This window comes from Schistocerca nitens, chromosome 4, assembly GCF_023898315.1.
Source record: "Schistocerca nitens isolate TAMUIC-IGC-003100 chromosome 4, iqSchNite1.1, whole genome shotgun sequence".
NCBI classification, from domain to species: Eukaryota; Metazoa; Arthropoda; class Insecta; order Orthoptera; family Acrididae; genus Schistocerca; species Schistocerca nitens.
The window spans coordinates 399,685,195-399,705,838 of NC_064617.1; the positions used below are offsets into that span (position 1 = coordinate 399,685,195).

The 20,644-nt window shown below is 46.0% G+C and overlaps 1 protein-coding gene across 3 annotated transcripts in view; it reads right to left on the bottom strand.

Annotated features, from left to right (window-relative positions):
• Positions 1-20,644, bottom strand: part of LOC126253516 (neurotactin) — a 281,622-nt gene that overhangs the window by 74,729 nt on the left and 186,249 nt on the right. For all 3 annotated transcript variants that reach the window (XM_049954891.1, XM_049954890.1, XM_049954892.1), the window contains exon 3: positions 9,992-10,135. In XM_049954891.1, the coding sequence (XP_049810848.1) occupies positions 9,992-10,135 (144 nt within the window). The remainder of the gene's footprint in view (positions 1-9,991; positions 10,136-20,644) is intronic.

Here is a 20,644-nt window from a genome sequence, read left to right on the forward strand (position 1 = left end):
TTTGCAGAACTCTGTTGAGGAAGTTCAGAGAACCAGCATTTGTGACAGACTACTGAACGATTTGGATGCCCCCAACGTGTGGAGGTATACGTACAAGCAACCTTCTGTCCTAGTTGTACTGGCGAGTAGAAAAGAAGAGTGTATTAGAAAGTACCCTCATAACCTCCGCCATGTACTGTACAGTCTCCTGCTGACTATGTATGTAGACGCAGGTATGGGGCATGCATCGGTTATTAATGCTGTACTTGTTTTATAAATGACGAACTTGTTATTAATACTATCTTCGTCAACATTAACTGACTTTTAACTCTATGAAAATCGAATGTATACAGCAGTTCTCTTTCCCTTATCGTGTTGTGCTTCCGATTAAATGCTCGACACCCGCTTTTGGCTGTCTTAGGCTAGTATAAAAACTTCCCAGTAAAGACTACTTGAATAAGGGCCGCTCCTTACAATCGACGTTTGGTCATAGAAGCTAGCACATAGTTGGTACACACCGAAAGATACATGCATAGCGACACAATCTTCCCGTACATCTGGAGCGGAAGTTGGCTGAAAATATGTCACTCACATAACAATTCGTTTTATGACCTGGTCGGCGGAAGTGCGAACGCCTCAGTGCAGTATGTGCTTACAAACATTAAAGTTTAGTACATCCGCATTGCTAATACCTAGAAAAATGACCAACAGAGCATTGAAAACGGCACTAAGTCTAATCCTCTCCTGGTTTCAACACGTGAATCATGGTAATTCTATCCACAAAAATTTCACTGTTGTTACAGATACATAACTGTGTTGCCGAAACGGCATTCTTCTGTTCTCCTAGTCTATACCATAAGCCAATGACACCAAGTCTCCGCTAGAAGTGAACTTTACTACGTCACCCTGGGAAGTGAGAGAGAAACCTGGGCATGTGGCACCTTCTGCTATTTCAACACTTCTCAAGAGCCAATGAGAGGGAGTCCACTCCTACTCTACCCCAATTCTGCTATGTTTGCTGTTACTTTTTACTGTCTGCTTGTATTGAAGTCTGAGTATTTTGTGTCAATCAAACTATCAGTATGGTAGTTGAGTTTCGTGGCACATACTACGCACGATGTGAGATTTGACAACTGTTTGCCACTAATCGCAAATATCATATATTTTTGGCGATTTCACTCTGTTTCATTCATTATGTAACAAAAGACACAACAACCCCCCCCCCCCCCCGGTTTTTATTTTGACGTTGGCTTACCAATAATTTGAGCCTATTTCACTTCTGATGATGACAGTTTAAGCTGTCGAAATCGGTAAAGTGAAACAAATAAAAGGTTTTTTTGTGCAGCTGACGACTGACTTTTTATCTTTGTTCTTATCTGAAGCTACTATTTCTCTCTTCTTAACGTCATCTTTAGTAATTGGTGTATTACTCTAAATGTATGCTAGAGCAGTAAATTCCAGCGCTGGAGGTTCTAGGTTCAATACCCGATGGAGGGGGGGGGGGGGATGGATTATCCCCTGTCCCAGTCCCTCCACCGAGCGAGGTGGCGCAGTAGTTAGCACACTGGACTCGCATTCGGGAGGACGACTGTTCAATCCCGCGTCTGGCCATCCTGATTTAGGTTTTCCGTGATTTCACTAAATCACTCCAGGCAAATGCCGGGATGGTCCCTTTGAAAGGGCACGGCCGACTTCCTTCCCCGTCCTTCCCTAATCCGATGAGACCGATGACCTCGCAGTTTGGTCTCTTCCCCCAAACAACCCCCCCCCCCCCTCCAGGACACACCCAGGGCCACTCAGCCTGCTGTCACAAGAGTGCCAGGAAATCCGCCCACGGATGATTGGTGGTCGGGGTGATGGGCCCACCACCCTACCTTCTAGTGCCGCAGCGAAGAAATGCTGCACTCTATCTGCAGTAAGGCCAATAGCCTGGTCACAGGCTTTTGCTGTATACTCTTACATTACTCTAATTATCTCTGGTCTGTGGTTTGCCGAGACAGTACATGGCGTCAAGCCTTTGGTAAACATACCCTGGGAATCACGTCGCTCAACCCACTCCCCCGCCACCCCGTTGCCCTCAACGCACCCTCCACGGCTCGCCTACACACCTCACCCCCCCCCCTCCTCCCATGCCTCAATATTCTGGCCTTCTGGGAGGTCAGTTCTGAGAGTCTGGAGTGTTTTCGACTTCCCCCCGACGCACAACGTCCAAGTGCCTAGCTTCCTTAATGAATTGTAATAGCTGCACGGGAGGTTTGTATCGTCACACACGTATCGCTACAACACGATCAAGCACGTTGACAAGCTGGGATAACAGATAATCGGTTAAGCCTCAAGCAGCTCTTTCGTTCGTGATGCTTGCGCAAACTAATGGTGAAGCATGCTTGCAGCAAATGGTCGACGACGAATGCATGTCAAGCTTGTAGCTAACCGCGACGTGACAAAGAAGGCTGGCAAGCGACTCGCGAGGTGTGCAAGCGCACAAAGGGCAGACAGCTGCCTTGCGCCGTGCGCGGTACCTGCGGCCTGTGCTTGCGGGGGCGGATGGAGACGAGCGGCAGCTGGATGGCGCCCAGCAGGCTCGGCCGCTTGCTCCTGCCGCCGCCCTCTCCGTTCTCGCCTTCGGCTGCTTCCTGGGTCGGCGACTCCTGCGCCTGTTCAATGTCGGTACGCACCAGCTCCCGAAAAAAGCTAATTTGCGCTCTCGTAACATCCCAACCAAGTACAAATTATTGAAATTTAAATTTCAACACAATCATCATATGTTACTCACCTGACAAATTAACGGTCACACAGCTGGACACTACAGAGAATATAGGGTTGTCTCATAAGTTCTTTCGCTTTACTTTACACTGCAAACACAAAGAAAGCCTGGGAACACACCTCCCCACAGCACAGCTACGACATAATACCATTCTTCCGAAATGTGGCTGTTTTAAGGTTGATGAACGCAGCTTTTGACGGGTCACCGTAGACGTATGTGGTCGTGGTGAAAGGAGACAATCGAGCGAGGTGGCACACTGGACTCGCATTCTGGAGGACGACGGTTCAAACCAGCATCCGGCCATCCCGATTTGTGTTTTCCTTGATTTTCCTAAATCGCTCCAACAAATGCCGGGATGGTTCCTTTGAAAGATCATGGCCGACTACCTTCCCCAGCCTTCCCTAATCCGATGTGACCGATGACATCGCTGTTTGGTCCCCTCCCCCAAATCAACCAACCAAAGATGACATCGCATCCCAAATCTAGTTGTATCTCATCGATGACTGTCTTGAGACGATCCCATTGTGAAGAGTATGTCTCGGAAGTGATAGTCTCTTTCGGAAGAAGTTCGTGATATAGGACGCCTTTGCAATCCCACCAGAGGCATAGCACAACCTTTCTCTGATGCAAATCTGGTATAGGAACCGATAGTGGTGGCTACCCTATCTTGCACCGTGATTTACTCTTCCGGGAGTAGTTGTACACGATCCACTTCTCATGTCCAGTCACCAGCCGTTCCACAAAAGGAGCATTCTGATGGAGCCTCAATAAGGAGTTCCAGATGGACACGAACCGATCACTCAGTTCATTTAAGGAACCCATACATCGCGAATATTAACGTAACACAGCTTCTTCAAGTTCCTGGCTACAGTAACACGAGCGACACTGAGTTTCAATGCCAACATTCACGTTGTCATTCGTGTATTGTTGACAATCATGTCATTAAGCTGTTCCACGTCCACAACCGTCGGACGTCCAGATCAAGGATGAAATTCCCAGCTCGAAATCGACTAAACCGCTTTTGACATGCTCGAGCCGTCAGTCCATTGTCATTGTACACAGCACAAATCTTCTTCTCGCTTAGTGAGGCGGATTTCCCCTTACTATAGTGAAATAGCATAAAATGTCGGAAATGTTCCTTCTTGTTTTGCATAGCTTGTAATCACACTTTCACGGTGTTCCATCCAACGCCAGGCACACACACACACTGACATATGCAATAACGCGTCAGGTTGTCGACCTCTACGTCGTAGGGGCGATGAGGCAACTGTTTTACCCTCGGGAGGGGTGGGGGTGGGGGTGGGGGGACACGGCGTATGGTTTTCTGGCGCTGTGGATGGATCGCTCGAGCCAAATTAACGAACTCATGAGACAACCCAATATAAACGGATACAGTCTCTCGAAGTGCAACATTACATGCGCCGGTTAAGGTGAACGTTGAATTTAATTTTATTCGCATGACGGAACACCAGCAATGTACAAAACAGGCAGCGGGAAAAAAATAGTCAGCCCCAGGAGACAGCACACTAACATCGTATAACGCCGCCACTAACATAGATGATGTCCTCCATTCGGCGAGGAAGAGAACCCACAGTTTCTTCAAGTATTCCATATCTAGCTGAAACTACACACTGATGAACAGATCTCTTAGAGCAGTGGCAGTCAACTTCGTCCCTACCGCCCACTAGCGAGCGTTCCAGCTTTCTTGATGGGCAGTAGACGGTGGGGGCTTTAAACACATTTCCACTGGGATATCATAAAATTTTGACATAAAGTATTTGGTAACTAACAATTCTTATAGCTTTAACTTGCTGTAACTCCACTTCAGAAACTTTGTAAGGTAAAGTCACTACCCTACTTTATGATTCACTGTAACTGAGAAAGCACTGGGCGGTTAGAAAATTTTACTGCTAACACAGATGCAGATGTGGGTGGCAGTTAAAGAAATGTTGACTACCCCTGCCTTACAGCTATCAAATTGCGGGAATGTTGATTGCTATGTTTCACCGAAACTTCCAGTTAGCTATAGGGTGTACAAAAAAAAAAAAAAAAAAAAAAAAAAAAACGGGCTGTTTTAATGAGTCCCTAAATGTGTAATGGTACATCTACATCTACAAGGATACTCTGCAAATCACATTTAAGTGCCTGGCAGAGGTAGACTTGCAACACTGAATGTCTGTTATTATGTTTCAGGTAGGTAAGCCGTTTGCTGTGATGGAAAGTTGGGAGGGCCTCAGCATGCTGTGTTGGTTTCATAAAAACGCTGACTGTGTTGCTGTTGCTAGACTGGAATACCGTAGTCATTTTAGCCTTAGACGAAATGATCTCTTACCGTCGGCACATGCATTCAGGTCACGGGCGAAAAACTCTGAAGCAACCGGAAGTGAACAGAAGTCGCCAGAAAGGCCAGGAAGTTGCCGCTCAGAGGAACGAATAGAGGAGATGCGAAATGTTATAACCAAGAGCCCTGAACGTTGTGTCCGACAAATTGCGGCAGTAAGGGGAATGCCCAGTAGTAGTTTGCACAGAATTTTACGCAATGATTTACAGTTCCAACCGTACAAGATAAGTTTATACAACAGTTAAATGAAAGTGATCATGAAAAGCGAATGACTCTTGTCTGTTGAACTGTTCACTAAAATTAAGGACAATGAAGGCTTTATAAATCTACTATGGACGAGTGACGAGGCACATTTCCATCTCAGTGGTTATTTCAACAATAAAACTGCCGTTACTTGTGACAGGATAATCCTCACGAACTCCATCAACGCACCTCACACACTGGTGAGAGTCACAGAGTAGTGTGCTGGCTCTTCATTGGGCGTAATCAGCCCTTTCTTTCTTGTGAATGAACATGGGCGAGCAATCGCAGTGGCATCTCAGTGGTATGCTGCCCCGGTTGACACAATCGTCGCATCTGAACATGAATAGTTTCCTGCAAACGAGTATTGGTTTCAGAAAGATGGTGCTGTGCCTCATTGTGATCAAATTTCAATGGCAGCGGTGAGCAGAGTGTTTGGTAACCACAACATTTCAAGGAATGTGGACTTCTGCGGCCACCCAGATCTGCCGACGTATCGGACAGTGAATGTTAGATGTCTCCAAACAACTGTGAAACTGAAAGAAACCATTCGTGAAGAAATCAAAAACATTCCTACACATTTGCTTGAACTTGCAGTGGACGATTCGCACCGCAGATAATCTGAGTGTCAACATAACAATGGTGGCCACCTACAAGACACCATTTTTGAAACATTGTAGCAGTACGTGATATGGCAGTACCCAACAATTTCGTTGTTGTGACTGAAAATGTTGTACCGTATAATGTTTGGCCTATTTCACGGCATCAAAATTGGTCCGTTTCTCTGCCACACCCTGTAGTTTCTAAGAGATCAAGGTGGGTGGTTTTGAGGAGGAGTCGAGGAGCAATAGGATGTCCGTGCGATTATCAAACCAGGAACGTCCGCCAGTAGCCCAGGGAACATGGCTATTGTAATCCTGGAAGATGGGAGGAGACGTAGACTAAAGGGCAACACTTGGTCACCGAGAACGGTGAACTGAACATCCTGGTGAGTGGGCCCAAGTCATGTTACGGAAAACACAACAAAACGTCACAGAACCACTTTCAGCCTGAACACACTGCGGCTTCGTGCTCTCCATGCGTGGCATCACGTGAACAGATGAAAAATCACAGTTCCACGGATCACACTACACGCCTTCACTCAGCTACTGTTGTGCTTGCTCCACTGAAGACGTACCGCTTTATTTCCCGCTCTGAGCAACAGTTTTGTGCCACACACCCGGCTTCTAATGTCCTTCGCACGCAGTTCCCTTCCCAATGTTCGCTCGGAAGATGGTTGAGACTGACGTGCAATCACTGACAGCAGCACTTTCAAACGGATTTTAAACCGATTTCACTGACGGGGCTTGACGCTAGTCTCCGCTCCCTGTAGGTTAGTATCTTATTACGACCGCTGTTCTTTCGCCACGTTATATGGCTGCGAGTGGCACGCAATGCCTTGTGGACACGTTGGTCAATTCGCGTTGATGCACGGACAAATCGGGCAACTTGATTAACGTGTGGTGACGGGCACGTCCAAACATGTGTGTCATTCTGACATGTGTCCATCTGGACCCATCTTACTGCACAGATGCCATACATCTGACTGGCACATACACACCACATCACTGCCATAACATACGTTAGCAGTGGAGGGCCACACGACCACTGGGTACTAGTTCTACGTCATCTCCAAAGCAACCAGCGCCCTTCTTATAGGGCGACTAACGCTTCTTCCGTGTTATTGCTACCAGAAATGGCAGATCTATGCACCAAATTTCGCACACTGTATATACCAAACTCATCCACAAATTTAATAAGTTATCCTTCCAATTTCATTGCATTCGCATAGAAATTAACGTTTCGTGTTTGTTACCCTTCCTGGTGTAGCATTTTTCTTCTTCTTTTGGCATTCCAGGGTTAGGCCTTAAGGCCTGTTCCGACCTCATTATCTCTTCCTCGGCTTCCATCAGTTCTTCTTCCAATAGGGGTGTGTTCCTTCGCTTCTGGAGAGATTCTCTGAGATGACATACTCAGCGCATGCTGATTCCAATCCTGCTTTCATTGAATTACTTCTTCACTTAATGGCTGTACCCCCACTTCGTCCCCTATTTTTTCATTTCGTATTTCATCTTGGATTGTGCAGCATTTTACTGATATGAGGAACTTCATTTCTGATGTTTCAAGTTGTCTTAGTTGTTTTGATCTTAATGTCCAACTTCTGCTTCATATAGTGTAGTAGTGCCAAGGCTATTAAATTAGATTTGGCTTTCGCTTCTTATTTTAAACTTCAATGTTGTTCTTGTCGCACCACACATATGTTGGAGGTATTAATTTTATTACTTATGTCTTTTTCTTCTTCAAAAGTTATGTCACATCCTAGTTGCCGGAAATTGGAGACACTTCTGTTACAATGTTACTATGTCCTTGTGGGACATTTTCCTAAACAAAGCCGTTGTTTTGATTTTAGCTATTGATATATACAGGTTATAATTTAGGCTTATGTTGATTAATCTACGAACATCAAAAACGTTTTGCATCACTTAGGTTCCGAGAGGTCTGGTACCCGCACAGAAAATTGGAATACAGATCAACATAATAATTTCCGACCTTTTTATTGCTCATGAAAACGAGACATCGCATGTTGTACCACCATACAGCGAGACCTTCAGAGGTGGTGGTCCAGATTGCTGTACACATCGGTACCTCTAATACCCAGTAGCACGTCTTCTTGCCTCGATGCATGCCCGTATTCGTCGTGGCATACTATCCACAAGTTCATAAAGGCACTGTTGGTCCAGACTGTCCCAGTCTTCAACGGCGATTCGGCGTAGATCCTTCAGAGTGATTGGTGGGTCATGTCGTTCATAAACAGCCTTTACAATCTATCCCAAGTCTGTTCGATAGGGTTCATGTCTGCGATGTCGTTATCTTGAAGGAAGACATCCATAAGATTTGCACGATGGAGGCGCAAATTGTCGTCCATGAAGACGAATGCCTCGCCAATATGCTACCGATATGGTTGCACTATCGATCGGAGGATGGCATTCATGTATCATACAGCCGTTACTGCGCCTTCCATGACCACCAGCGGCCTACGTCGGCCCCACATATTGCCACCCGAAAACAGTAGGGAACCTCCACCTTGCTGCACTCGCTGAACAATGTGTGTAAGGCGTTCATCCTGACCGGGTTGCTTCCAAACACGTCTCCGACGATTGTCTTATTGAAGGCTTATGCAACACTCATCGGTGAAGAGAGCGTGATGTCAATCGTGAGCGGTACATTCGGCATGTTGTTGGGCCCATCTGTACAGCGCTGCATGGTGTCGTGGTTGCAAAGATGGACCTCGCCATGGACGTCGCGAGTGAAGTTGCGCATCATGTAGCCTATTGCGGACAGTTTGAGTCGTAACACGACGTCCTATAGCTGCACGAAAAGCCTTATTGCTGTCAGGGTTTCTCCGAGCCATAATTCGTAGGTAGCGGTCATCCACTGCAGTAGTAGCCCTTGGGCGGCCTGAGCGAGGCATGTCATCGACAATTCCTGTACCTCTGTATCTCCTCCATGTCTGAACAACATCGCTTTGGTTCACTCCGAGGCGCCTGGACACTTCCCTTGTTGAGAGCCTTCCTGGCACAAAGTAACAATACGGACGCCATCTAACGGCCATATTGACCATGTAGGCATGGTTGAACTACAGACAATACGAGCCGTGTACCTCCTTCCTGGTGGAATGATTGGAACTCATCGACTGTCAAATCCCCTCTGCCTAATAAGCGCTGCTCATGCATGGTTGTTTACATCTTTGGGCAGGTTTAGTGACATCTCTGTACAATCAAAAGGACTGTGTCTGTGATACAATATCCACAGTGAAGGTCTATCTTCATGGGTTCTGGGAACCGGAGAGATGCAAAACTTCTTTTTTTGATGTGTGTATTTACTGCAGTTTGTAGATTACCCTCACTGACCTGTATATTTACTTGGTCGTCGGCAAAAAAACATTTTATTTAGTAATTTATCAGCCGCAGTTCTTCTACCTTAGATTATTTTGTCCTTCCTCCATTTCCTGACCAGGCTGTCGACGCAGATGGTGAACAGTGTAGATAACGAGCTACACCTACTGTAATTACCTGGCCTATCTCTAATCATGCTCTCAGATTTTTGCCAGTATTTATTCTTGTTTCGATGTTTTTTATGTAGAGCTGAGCATACTTCTGTCAAGTGCCGGGGAAACCTCTTTCCTCCATTATAGATCGGGGCATTTTTTGTGGATGCGCTCAAATTCTTTTTTCGCAGTCGATAAATGATAGGTTTGTTTTCAGACTGAATTCCCGTCTTTCTCCTCAGGCGTGGTGAAGCAAGTTTTTCTAGGGGAGCAAAGCAATCAGACAAAGCCTGGTGTTCCAAGGTGGGGGCTAAGCGATAAGGCCGGTAACCCATAAGTGTAAAAATCATACTCTAAAACCTGAGAATAAACCTGGGATGAAAACTGGAATGCGCATTTCTAATGACCAGAACTCAACGTTGTCTCCTTAGCACTGTGTCATAACGTTGTCACGGAATCTTTTATCGCACACATTGTTACTTACGGACACACGTGTACGACGCGCAGTAGGCTACAGAGCTATATGTGGAAGAGGAAGCGTTTGTCGCACCTCCGTAAGGAGGGCAGCGCGCGCACTGACCTTCTTCTTGGCGAAGGGGTTGGGCAGCAGCTTGGGCCTGCGCGGGGTGTCTCCCTCGCCGCCCCCGGCGCCGTCCGCCTGCGGCTGCTGGCCCGACTCCTGCTGCAGCAGGTCCTTCGCCTCCTCTCCGTCCAGCTCGCCCTCCTGCGCAACACAAGCACCCCACCTTAGGCACGAGCAGCTCGCAGTACAGGCACACAGACTACACTAAACAGCACGCTACGAAAATAATAGTTGCAGCATGCTACACACGTAAACAACTGAGTCTATATATCCGTTGTACAGAGTGGGCCGGAAAATATTTCATACACCTTAAGGTAGGCACCCCAACTTACATCCGTCGGCCCACTTGTGGACTAGGTAAGTTCGGTTGCCTGTTTTAAGACGCAAGAAATACACTACTGGCCATTAAAATTGCTAGACCAAGAAGAAATGTAGATGATAAACGGGTATTCATTGGACAAATATATTATACTAGAACTGACATGTGATTACATTTTTACGCAATTTGGGTGCATAGATCCTGAGACATCAGTACCCAGAACAACCACCTCTGGCCGTAATAACGGCCTTGATACGCATGGGTATTGAGTCAGACAGAGCTTGGGTGGCGCGCACAGGTTCAGCTACACATGCAGCTTCAACACGATAACACAGTTCATCAAGAGTAGTGACTGGCGCATTGTGACGAGCCAGTTGCTCGGCCACCATTGACCAGAAGTTTTCAATTCGTGAGGGATCTGGAAAATGTGCTGGTCAGGGCAGCAGTCGAACATTTTCTGTATCCAGAAAGGCCCGTACAGGACCTGCAACATGCGGTAGTGCATTACCCTGCTGAAATGTAGGGTTTCGCAGGGATCGAATGAAAGGAAGAGCCACGGGTCGTAACACATCTGAAATGTAACGTCCACTGTCCAAAGTGCCGTCAATGCGAACAAGAGGTGACGAGACGTGTAACCAATGGCACCCCATAACATCACGCTGGCTGATACGCCAGTATGGCGATGACGATAAACGCTTCCAATGTGCGCTCACCGCGATGTCGCCAAACACGGATGCGACCACCATGATGCTGTAAACAGAACCTGGATTCATCCGAAAAAATGACGTTTTGCCATTCGTGCACCCAGGTTCGTCGTTGAGTACACCATCGCAGGTGCTCCTGTCTGTGATGCAGCGTCAAGGGTAGCCACAGCCAGCGTCTCTCAGCCGATAGTCCATGCTGCTGCAAACTTCGTCGAATTGTTCGTTCAGATGGTTGTTGTCTTGCAAACGCCCCCATCTGTTGACTCAGAGATTGTGACGTGGCTGCACCATCCGTTACAGCCATGTGGATAAGATGCCTGTCATCTCGACTGCTATTGATACGAGGCCGTTGGGATCCAGCACGGCGTTGCCGTATTACCCTCCTGAACCCACCGATTCCATATTCTGCTAACAGTCATTGGATCTCGACCAACGCGAGCAGCAATGTCCCGATACGATAAACCGCAATCGCGATACGCTACAATCCGACCTTTATCAAAGTCGGAAACGTGATGGTACGCATTTCTCCTCCTTACACAAGGCATCACAACATCGTTTCACCAGGCAACGCCGGTCAGCTGCTGCTTGTGCATGAGAAATCGGTTGGAAACTTCCCTCATGTCAGCACGTTGTAGGTGTCGCCACTGGCGCTAACCTTGTGTGAATGCTCTGAGAAGCTAATCATTTGCGTATCACAACATCTTTTTCCTGTCGGTTAAATTTCGCGTCTGTGCACGTCATGTTCGTGGTGTAGCAATTTTAATGGCCAGTAGTGTATTTTCCGGGCCAGTTTTATTTTACCCAATCTGTACAAGTATTTTTCTAATTATTACCATTATGTTCTGATATTTTGTCGAGGAGTATAATTTATGTCCGGCATACAGAGTGAGGCGTCTGTAATTCTCCTATGGAAGCTACGTCATGCTTGTCATTGGTCCGTCCAGCAGCAGAAGGTGTCGAACCGCCGACGCATACTGCTGCACACTGTAAACCTACTTTACATATTTTAGAATAATAATGTTCACTCAGGTTTGTGGCAATCGGACTAATGTAATGTCTTCGTTACGTCGGATAAACAGGCAGCTGTTCAAACGAACCGTGTGCCTAAAACAATATGTGCTCTGCATCTTATACTTACAGGAAAATGCAGTGTGTTTCACAATCACTATTACAGGCTCTTAAGGGTTTTACAAAAAGTATTGATCAAAAACCCCATTTCTGGAAATGTACCGTTTGGATATACACGGAAGCGACAAAGAAACTGGTGTAGGTATGAGTATTCAAAAACAGAGAGATATATAAACGAGCAGAAGAGGGCGCTGCGGTCGGCAACGCCTATATAAGACAACAAATGCCTGGTGCAGTTGTTAGATCGGTTACCGCTGCTGTAATGGCACATTATCAAGATTTATGCGAGTATGAACGTGGAGTTATAGTCGGCGCAAGAGCGTTGGGACACAGCATCTCAGAGGTAGTGATGAACTGGGAATTTTCTCATGCGACCATTTCACGAGTGTACTGGGAATATCAGGAATCCGGTAAAACATCAAATCTCCGAAATCGCTGCGACCGGAAAGAGTCCCTGCAAGAACGGGACCAACGACGACTGAAGAGAATCGTTCAATGTGGCAGAAGTGCAAACCTTCCGCAAATTGCTACAGATTTCAATGCTGGGCTATCAACAGTTGTCCGAGTGCGAACCATTTAACGAAACATCATCGATATGGGCTTTCGGAGTCGAAGGCCCACTTGAATACCCTTGATGACTGCACGACACAAAGCCTTACCCCTCGCCTTGGTCCGTCAATAACGACATTGGACTGTTGATGACTGGAAACATGTTGCCTGGTCGGGAGAGTCTCGTTTCAAATTATATCCAGCGGATGGACGTGTACGGATATGGAGACAATATCATGAAACCATGGACCCCTCATGTCAGCAGGGGACTGTTCAAGCTGGTGGAGGCTCCGTAATGGTGTGGGGAGTGTGCAGTTGGAGTGATACGGGACCCCTTATACATATAGATACGACCGTGACAGGTAACAGGTAATTAAGCACCCTGTCTAGTCACCTGCATCCATTCATGTCCACTGTGCATTTCGACGGAAGTGGGTAATTCGAGCAGGACAATTCGACTCTCCACACGTCCAGAATTGCAACAGAGTGGCTCCAGGAACACTCTTGTGAGTTTTAAAAACTTCCACCGGCCACCAAACTCCCCAGACATGAACGTTATGGAGCATATCTGGGATGCGTTGCAACGTGCTGTTCAGAAGAGATCTCCTCCCCCACGTACTCTTAAGGATTTATGGATAACCCTGCAGGATTCATGGTGTCAATTCTACTACTTCGGACATTTGGCGAGTCCGTGTCACGTCGTGCTGCGGCACTTCTGCGTGCTCGCGGGGTCCTGCACGATATTAGACAGGTGTGCCAGTTTCTTCGACTCTTCAGTGTGAAATAAGCTTGAAGATCGGACCACATTCAAATCTCCGCCGTTGTGGTATAGAACGTAATGTAAGAGCTGCACAACGTATCGAGAACGTTTCCCGGGACCCCTCAAGTATCATTTTCGACTATAGAAATGAGTGCGGGGAACTGGTACGCTCCCAGCTAAGGAGGGTTGAGTGAGGTGCGTCACGGACGCGCACGTGTTTGTGGATTGTGTGTGCGAAATCATGAGCCGCAGATACACTTCGTGCAAAGAACAGCAGGTTCGTCACGAGGTGCAGCTCCTGTAGTGAGTGCTCACATGTCAGAGGTCATTGCTTCGCCGTGTGCGTGACTTGAAGCGGGAGGCTTGGAAGTTATCCGATCTTCAAACGTATTTTGCAGCCAAACGGTACATTTTCGGACATGGCTTCCTTATCAAAACTTTATCTACTAAGTTCCGCAGTGACAAAAGTCATTCAGATTTAACACTTTTTATAAGGTATAATTTTACGACAGCCACGGTTCTCATAATGCCTACTTCCCACGGGATAGCGCTGAACACAGTTTATTATTTCACGTGTGAAGGTAATAGTAGCAATAAGAATAGCAATAATAATAACAACTTCGTGTGGCTGAACGAGCTGGTGCAAGTCTTTAATTGGACGCCAGTATGGCGGCTTCAGTGCCCCCCAGAAATCCTGCCAGGAGAAGGGGACCCACAGCTTAATGTGAAATCCGAACAAGTCGTTGCTACCGAATCTTCACATAGCTGAGAGGTGAAGGCTACGTTACAGGCAGACCGTAAAATTTCCGTGGTCAGACCTGGATTCGATCCCACTACTTCTCGTTTTCCAGACACGCGCTTGATCACTAGACCACCGGCCGCTCTTCCCCCTCATGTAACAAGTTTATGGGCTCTCGTCACTCTCTCTCAGTCGAAATCAGCCATCCTGCTCGTCTATATAAATTAGTCGATTTCATCTAGTTCGCCCTAAGAACACTTCCGTTACTTGTTTACTTCACTTGACACTACTCAAGACTTCTCCTGATATCCAGTTTCTATATACAGTCGGATATGTAAAAGTTAGCTTACAATGTGCCAAGTTTATGTATTTGTCTGCGATCTTCAAACTCGTCATAACTCACCATCCTCACCAGTTAATTTTATGCGAACATTTTAGTTCACGATTTACAGTGACTGTTATGATATCGACTGAAACAACAAGTTTACTGTGACCTTTCACAACTTATTTTGTTTCCATTTACGCGATTCGCAGGATTAAACTTACATCACAGGTGGATTTATGTAAATGAAAATGTACAGTGTGACAGTTATTGAACTATATGAAAAAAACGTAAATTAGTTACAAACTACGGCGTTCACACACTTTATACAACGTGTAAACGTCAAGCCGGCCGAAGTGGCCGTGCGGTTAAAGGCGCTGCAGTCTGGAACCGCAAGACCGCTACGGTCGCAGGTTCGAATCCTGCCTCGGGCATGGATGTTTGTGATGTCCTTAGGTTAGTTAGGTTTAACTAGTTCTAAGTTCTAGGGGACTAATGACCTCAGCAGTTGAGTCCCATAGTGCTCAGAGCCATTTTTGTAAACGTCACTACAGATATTCGGATTTAGGTTAAGTCATGTTCAATATGCCTGCCATCATTGGCGATGATGTGGCGCAGACGAATAGCGAAATTCTGCATGACCCAGTGATGTGTCGGAACATCGGTTCTGTCGATGACCTCCTGAACGGCTTTTTTCAGCTCCGCAATGGTTTTGGGTCTATTGCTGTACAACTTGTCCTCAATATAGCCCCACAAAAAACAGTTGAATGTATTGAGATCCGGAGACTACTGCGGCCCATGCCAGTGGCCTCTATGTACCAAAGAGCCAGAATGCGGCCCCTAAAGTGCTCCTCCAGGATATCAAACACTCCCCTACTTCGATGGGGTCGAGCTCCGTCTTGAATGAACCACATCTTGTCAACATCAGGATCACTTTGGATAATGGGGAAGAAATCATCTTCCAAAACCTTCACGTACCGTTCGGTAGTCACCGTGCCATCAAGGAACATCGCACCGATTATTCGGTGACTTGACAGTCACTCGTTGAGGGTGAAGAGACTTCTCGATCGCGAAAGCGGATTCTCAGTGCCCCAGATGCGTCAATTATGCTTATTGATGAACCAATCCAAATGAAAGTGGCCTTCGTCGCTAAATCATGTATGCTTGCGCATATTAATTCCCATCATGCCCCGCGGCCAGCCGTGCAGTTTCAACGTCCTATCGCGAACGTTGCAGAAACTATGACGATTTTATTTCATATAGTTCGATAACTGTCATCCCGTATGTGTTGTGTTGCGACTTTGGGGTACCCTATAGCGCTGCCTCTAGTGGTCAAAGGCTCCATTTCCTGTCATGTTGCAGCACATATGACATCACATACGCCTTGTAAACAGGTTACAGTAAACTTCTAGCGTCAATCGATATTTACAATTAGCTTCACAAAAATTACTTTCTATGAATCTTCATATACTGTAACGACAAAAATAATTATCGTTACCTCTTTGAGATTTATTATGCTTCAAAATTAAATTTTTGTCCGCGCTTCTGGGTCACAGCCCGACCATCACCCTTGACCACTAGCCACCGCCTGCCTCAAGCCATAGTCTCGAAAGCACACGCACTCTCCTTGGCATTCTCCACTGTTGGTGCTAAAACCGTAACGCCTAGAACCTTCCATAATATCAGCGATATTGTACCCAAGGGAAATAAACTGCTAATATCGATTTTTATTTAAGAGTACCCTTACAACAACTTTTGCAGTACTCGTGTGTCGATCCGGCTTTGTGTGGGAGCTTTATGGGCAGTTTCGGTGGTGTTGACAAGCTGACAGCCATCCTGTGGCCGGACGACATTGCGCAGTCCAGTATTCAGCCCTCTCCTATCCACTGGATCCACATACAATTCACCATTATGGTAGGACGCCTTGAAAGAGTGGTAAATACACGTTGTGACAAGCCCTGATTATCCTATACCGTTAGAACTCGGTCACGTGCTGACAGGCATGGGACGAGTACTGGCTTGAGCTTTCACGTTTCCACTTCAGTTAGTTCGGCGTGTCGATGACATCTCCCCCACACGAGATAGGGGGCTGCTAGGCCCACGAGCTCTTCATCTCTCGGAAACCTTAGATCGTTTATTGACGGTAGACTCTCTTCAAAGGGTCCTAGTTTATATGCTCTTGAGATATCGCATAAAGGACTCAACGCTAAAATCGAAGATCATTCTCCCACGCACCATTCGTGGGTGATGGTTGTGGCGTTGGGAGGCGGGGGTGAGGGGGCGGGGGGAAGGAGGCAGGAACTAACGCCTATCTTCCTTTCGGTGTACAAATGTAGATGTAAATGAAAACTATTATTGACACGCTTGGACGCGTATTAAACAGCAAGATTAACAAATTCATCTGCCAGTCTATGCTCTTGGTAATTAGAATGCCAGGGCAAGACCGAAGCACACTCAGCTGATTATATTCCTACGTGTTACTCAACAGGATATGGAACGCTTAGTGTATCAATATATGTCGCCATATACCCCCTATATGTATGTATCTGAATACTGTTGTATCTATTCGTATGGCTGTAATACCTAAATCTGGTTCTTGTAAACTGCTCTTAAGTTCTATCTAGATGGTATTTATAGACCTGCACAGATATTCAATTCTCTCCCCGCAGCTTGTGAAAGAACATCTTATTGCTAGTTTAGATACGTAGTCATTAATATGGACTGAAATATGAATATCCCAGTTACCATTAAGATTTTTATATTATACTACCCCTTTGTATCCTGTTTTGCAATTTCGTTTTCTTTACTCGTTTCCATGTATTGTGGATGTACACTTTGTTTTATGTCGGAATCTGTCCTTTGTTAAGCCTGTGTAACTTCTTACCGGGATAAGAGGAAACTAATGTATACTCTGACCTGTCACGATAAACTGTAGCATAACATCTACAGTGTTGAGATGCTGAATGGGCACGTTCAGAAAGCCAGTAAATTAAAATTAAAAAATCATCTTATATCAAGTATCCTCAACTAAGGAGTAAGAATGACACTCTGATAGCAAGAGAAACAGATTGAAGAAGTTATTTTACCTATGACGGCTTGGACATGCTGCAGTTGTCCTCAGAAATGTCAGTGAGGGAGTGTATCTGCAGCCTATTCTTGAATCAACGGATATTTCTCTGTAACTAATTTCGTGCTTTTGCCCACCATCAGATGGCAGCTTCTACAAATTTCTTCATTTCATCTTGATCTCCCACGTAACTTAGTACAAAAGCGTTTGTAAACCACAACATAACTTTGACTCTTTTGTATTCTAGTATAAAAAAGCATACAAGATATCGCCGCTGCCAACCGAATATGCACCTTTGTCTGAAGACAGTAAAGAAAGAATAAATTTTTTATTGAAAAACAGTAGGTGATATATCTGGTTGCAGTTTTCTTCCTCACAGTCGGATTATAGAAAATTACAGGACTCATTATCTTGTGCTGTTGAACTATTGTTAAAATATTAAAGAATTTACGTGCGGTTCTCTTCGCAGCTGTAGCAATCGATGTTATGACTAATCATGTAAGTGGAAAACGAGCTAAGCTACAACTCAAATTTACTCGAGATACAAGGTAGAGAATGTTTTTTCGCCGAAATAAATATCCATGAATTACAATACTTCATCCGCAGTGTTTTCGTGCAAAGATAGCGGCAGTTATTTCGTCGCGTGACAAAATGTAATCCCAGCAGGGCATTACCTGACTCTGCTGCTTTCTACCATACATAAATCTTCGTTTAACTCAGTATCATATTCATAGCCCCGCTACATTTAAGAGCGGTGCTTTATTGTAACGGATATTTGTTGACAAGTGCCCATAACAAATTTCGTTGAATTGGCAGCCCATAAATTTCGTTCAAGCCTTCCATAACGCGTCAATAGCGCACCTCAGTAAACACTAACGGCTTGAAATAACTCTTCCAAACACAGGGTCGATATACTTAAACTTTCGCCAATTGAAAGGCCCCCTATGACAAACGAGTAACCGTAGGATAATGAAACTTTGTGGGACTGTTTGTTGAAGACAAATAAGCATTGAAAGAAACACATTTTAATTTACACATGAGAGGGTAACATTTGTAATTGCGTACTATGTTTACGTTACAGGTTACTAACGTTACGCAGTGTGACGCCCATCTGCATACACGATAGTCTTGAAGTTTGTAGAGATACCGTTTCTCAATTGGTTGCACCACTTTTCGAACGGTGGACCAAGGAATGTTCAGCTGTCTTGACACACCTCGTGCATTGCTTCAACATTGCAGATTGCGTCCAGCATTCTCAGCCGCGGCAACAGTAACTTCTTCAACAATCTGTGGCGCAATTAAACGTCGGTCTCTACAGGGAGCAATTTCCAAACTGCCATTTAATTCGAACTCCCGAATCATGTTCTGAAACCGCGGTGCGGAAAGGGGACGTCTCTGTAGTCTTGAACTCGCCGTATTACTAAAATCTCGTAAAATTAACGATTGCAGTAGGGTATACACTGAAGAGCTAAAAAAACTGGTACACCTACTTAATATCGCGTAGGGCCCTCGCGAGCACGCAGACGTGCCGCAACACGACGTGACATGGACTCGACTAATGTCTGAAGTAGTGCTGGAGGGAACTGACACCATGAATCCTGCAGGGCTAACCATAAATCCGTAGGAGTACGACAGGGTGGAGATCCCTTGTAAACAGCACGTTGCAAGGCATCCCAGATATGCTCCATAACGTTCATGTCTGGGGGTTTGGTGGCCGACGGAAGTTTTTAAAACTCACAAGAGTGTTCCTGGAGCCACTCTGTAGTAATTCTGGATCTGTGGAGAGTCGAATTGTCCTGCTCGAATTACCCACGTCCGTCGAAATACACAATGGACATGAATGGATGCAGGTGATGAGACAGGATGCTTAATTACGTGTCACCTCTCAGAGTCGTATATAGATCTATCAGAGGTCCCACATCACTCCAACTGCACACACCCCACACCATTACAGAGTCTCCACCAAATTGAACAGTCCCCTGCTGACATGTGGGGTCCATGGATTCATGAGCTTGTCTCCATATCCGTACACGTCCATCCGTTTGGTAGAATCTGAAACGAGACTCGTCCGACCAGGCAACATGTTTCCAGTCATCAACAGTCCAATGTCGGTATTGACGGACCCAGGCGAGGCGAAGGCTTTGTGTCGTGCAGTCATCAAGGGCATAAAAGTGGGCCTTCCACTCCGAAAGCCCATATCGATGATGTTTCGTTAAATGGTTCGCACGCTGACAACTGTTGATGGCCCAGTATTGAAACCTATAGCAATTTGCGGAAGGGTTGCATTTCTGTCACGATGAACGATTCTCTTCAGTCGTCGTTGGTCCCGTTCTTGCAGGAACTCTTTCCGGTCGCAGCGATTTCGGAGATTTGATGTTTTACCGGATTCCTGATAATCACGGTACACTCGTGAAATGGTCGCATGAGAAAATCCACACTTCATCACTACCTCGGAGATGCTGTGTCCCATCGCTCATCATGAACTGTTACCTGGCAATTTAGTGAAGCAGAGGGCATTTGCGGTGTGGGCGTTTCAAAAGATGGCGGAAGATTACGATTGGTTGAGTAACGTGTTGTGGACCGACGAAGCTCATTTCACGCTCCGATGGTCTGTCAAGGCCCACAACTGCAGAATTTGGGGTACCGAAAATCCTAGAACTGTCGTGGAAACTCCATTGCACGACGAGAAAGTCACGGTATGGGTTGGATTTACCACATCTACCGTTATCGGGCCTGTTTTCTTCGATGAAATGCGTGATTCTGGTTTTGTAACAGCTATCGTGACGGGTGCGAGGTACGCCGATATGTTACAGAATCACATCATCCCCAGCCTGGCTGATAAACACCTGCTGGAACGTACGATGTTAATGCAGGATGACGCTCCACCCCATATCGCTAGGCGAGTGAAAGATCTCTTGCGCGCATCGTTTGGTGATGATCGTGTGCTCAGCCGCCACTTTCGTCATGCTTTGCGTCCCAGGTCCCCAGACCTCAGTCCGTGCGATTATTGGCTTTGGGGTTACCTGAAGTCCCAAGTGTATCGTGATCGACCGACATCTCTA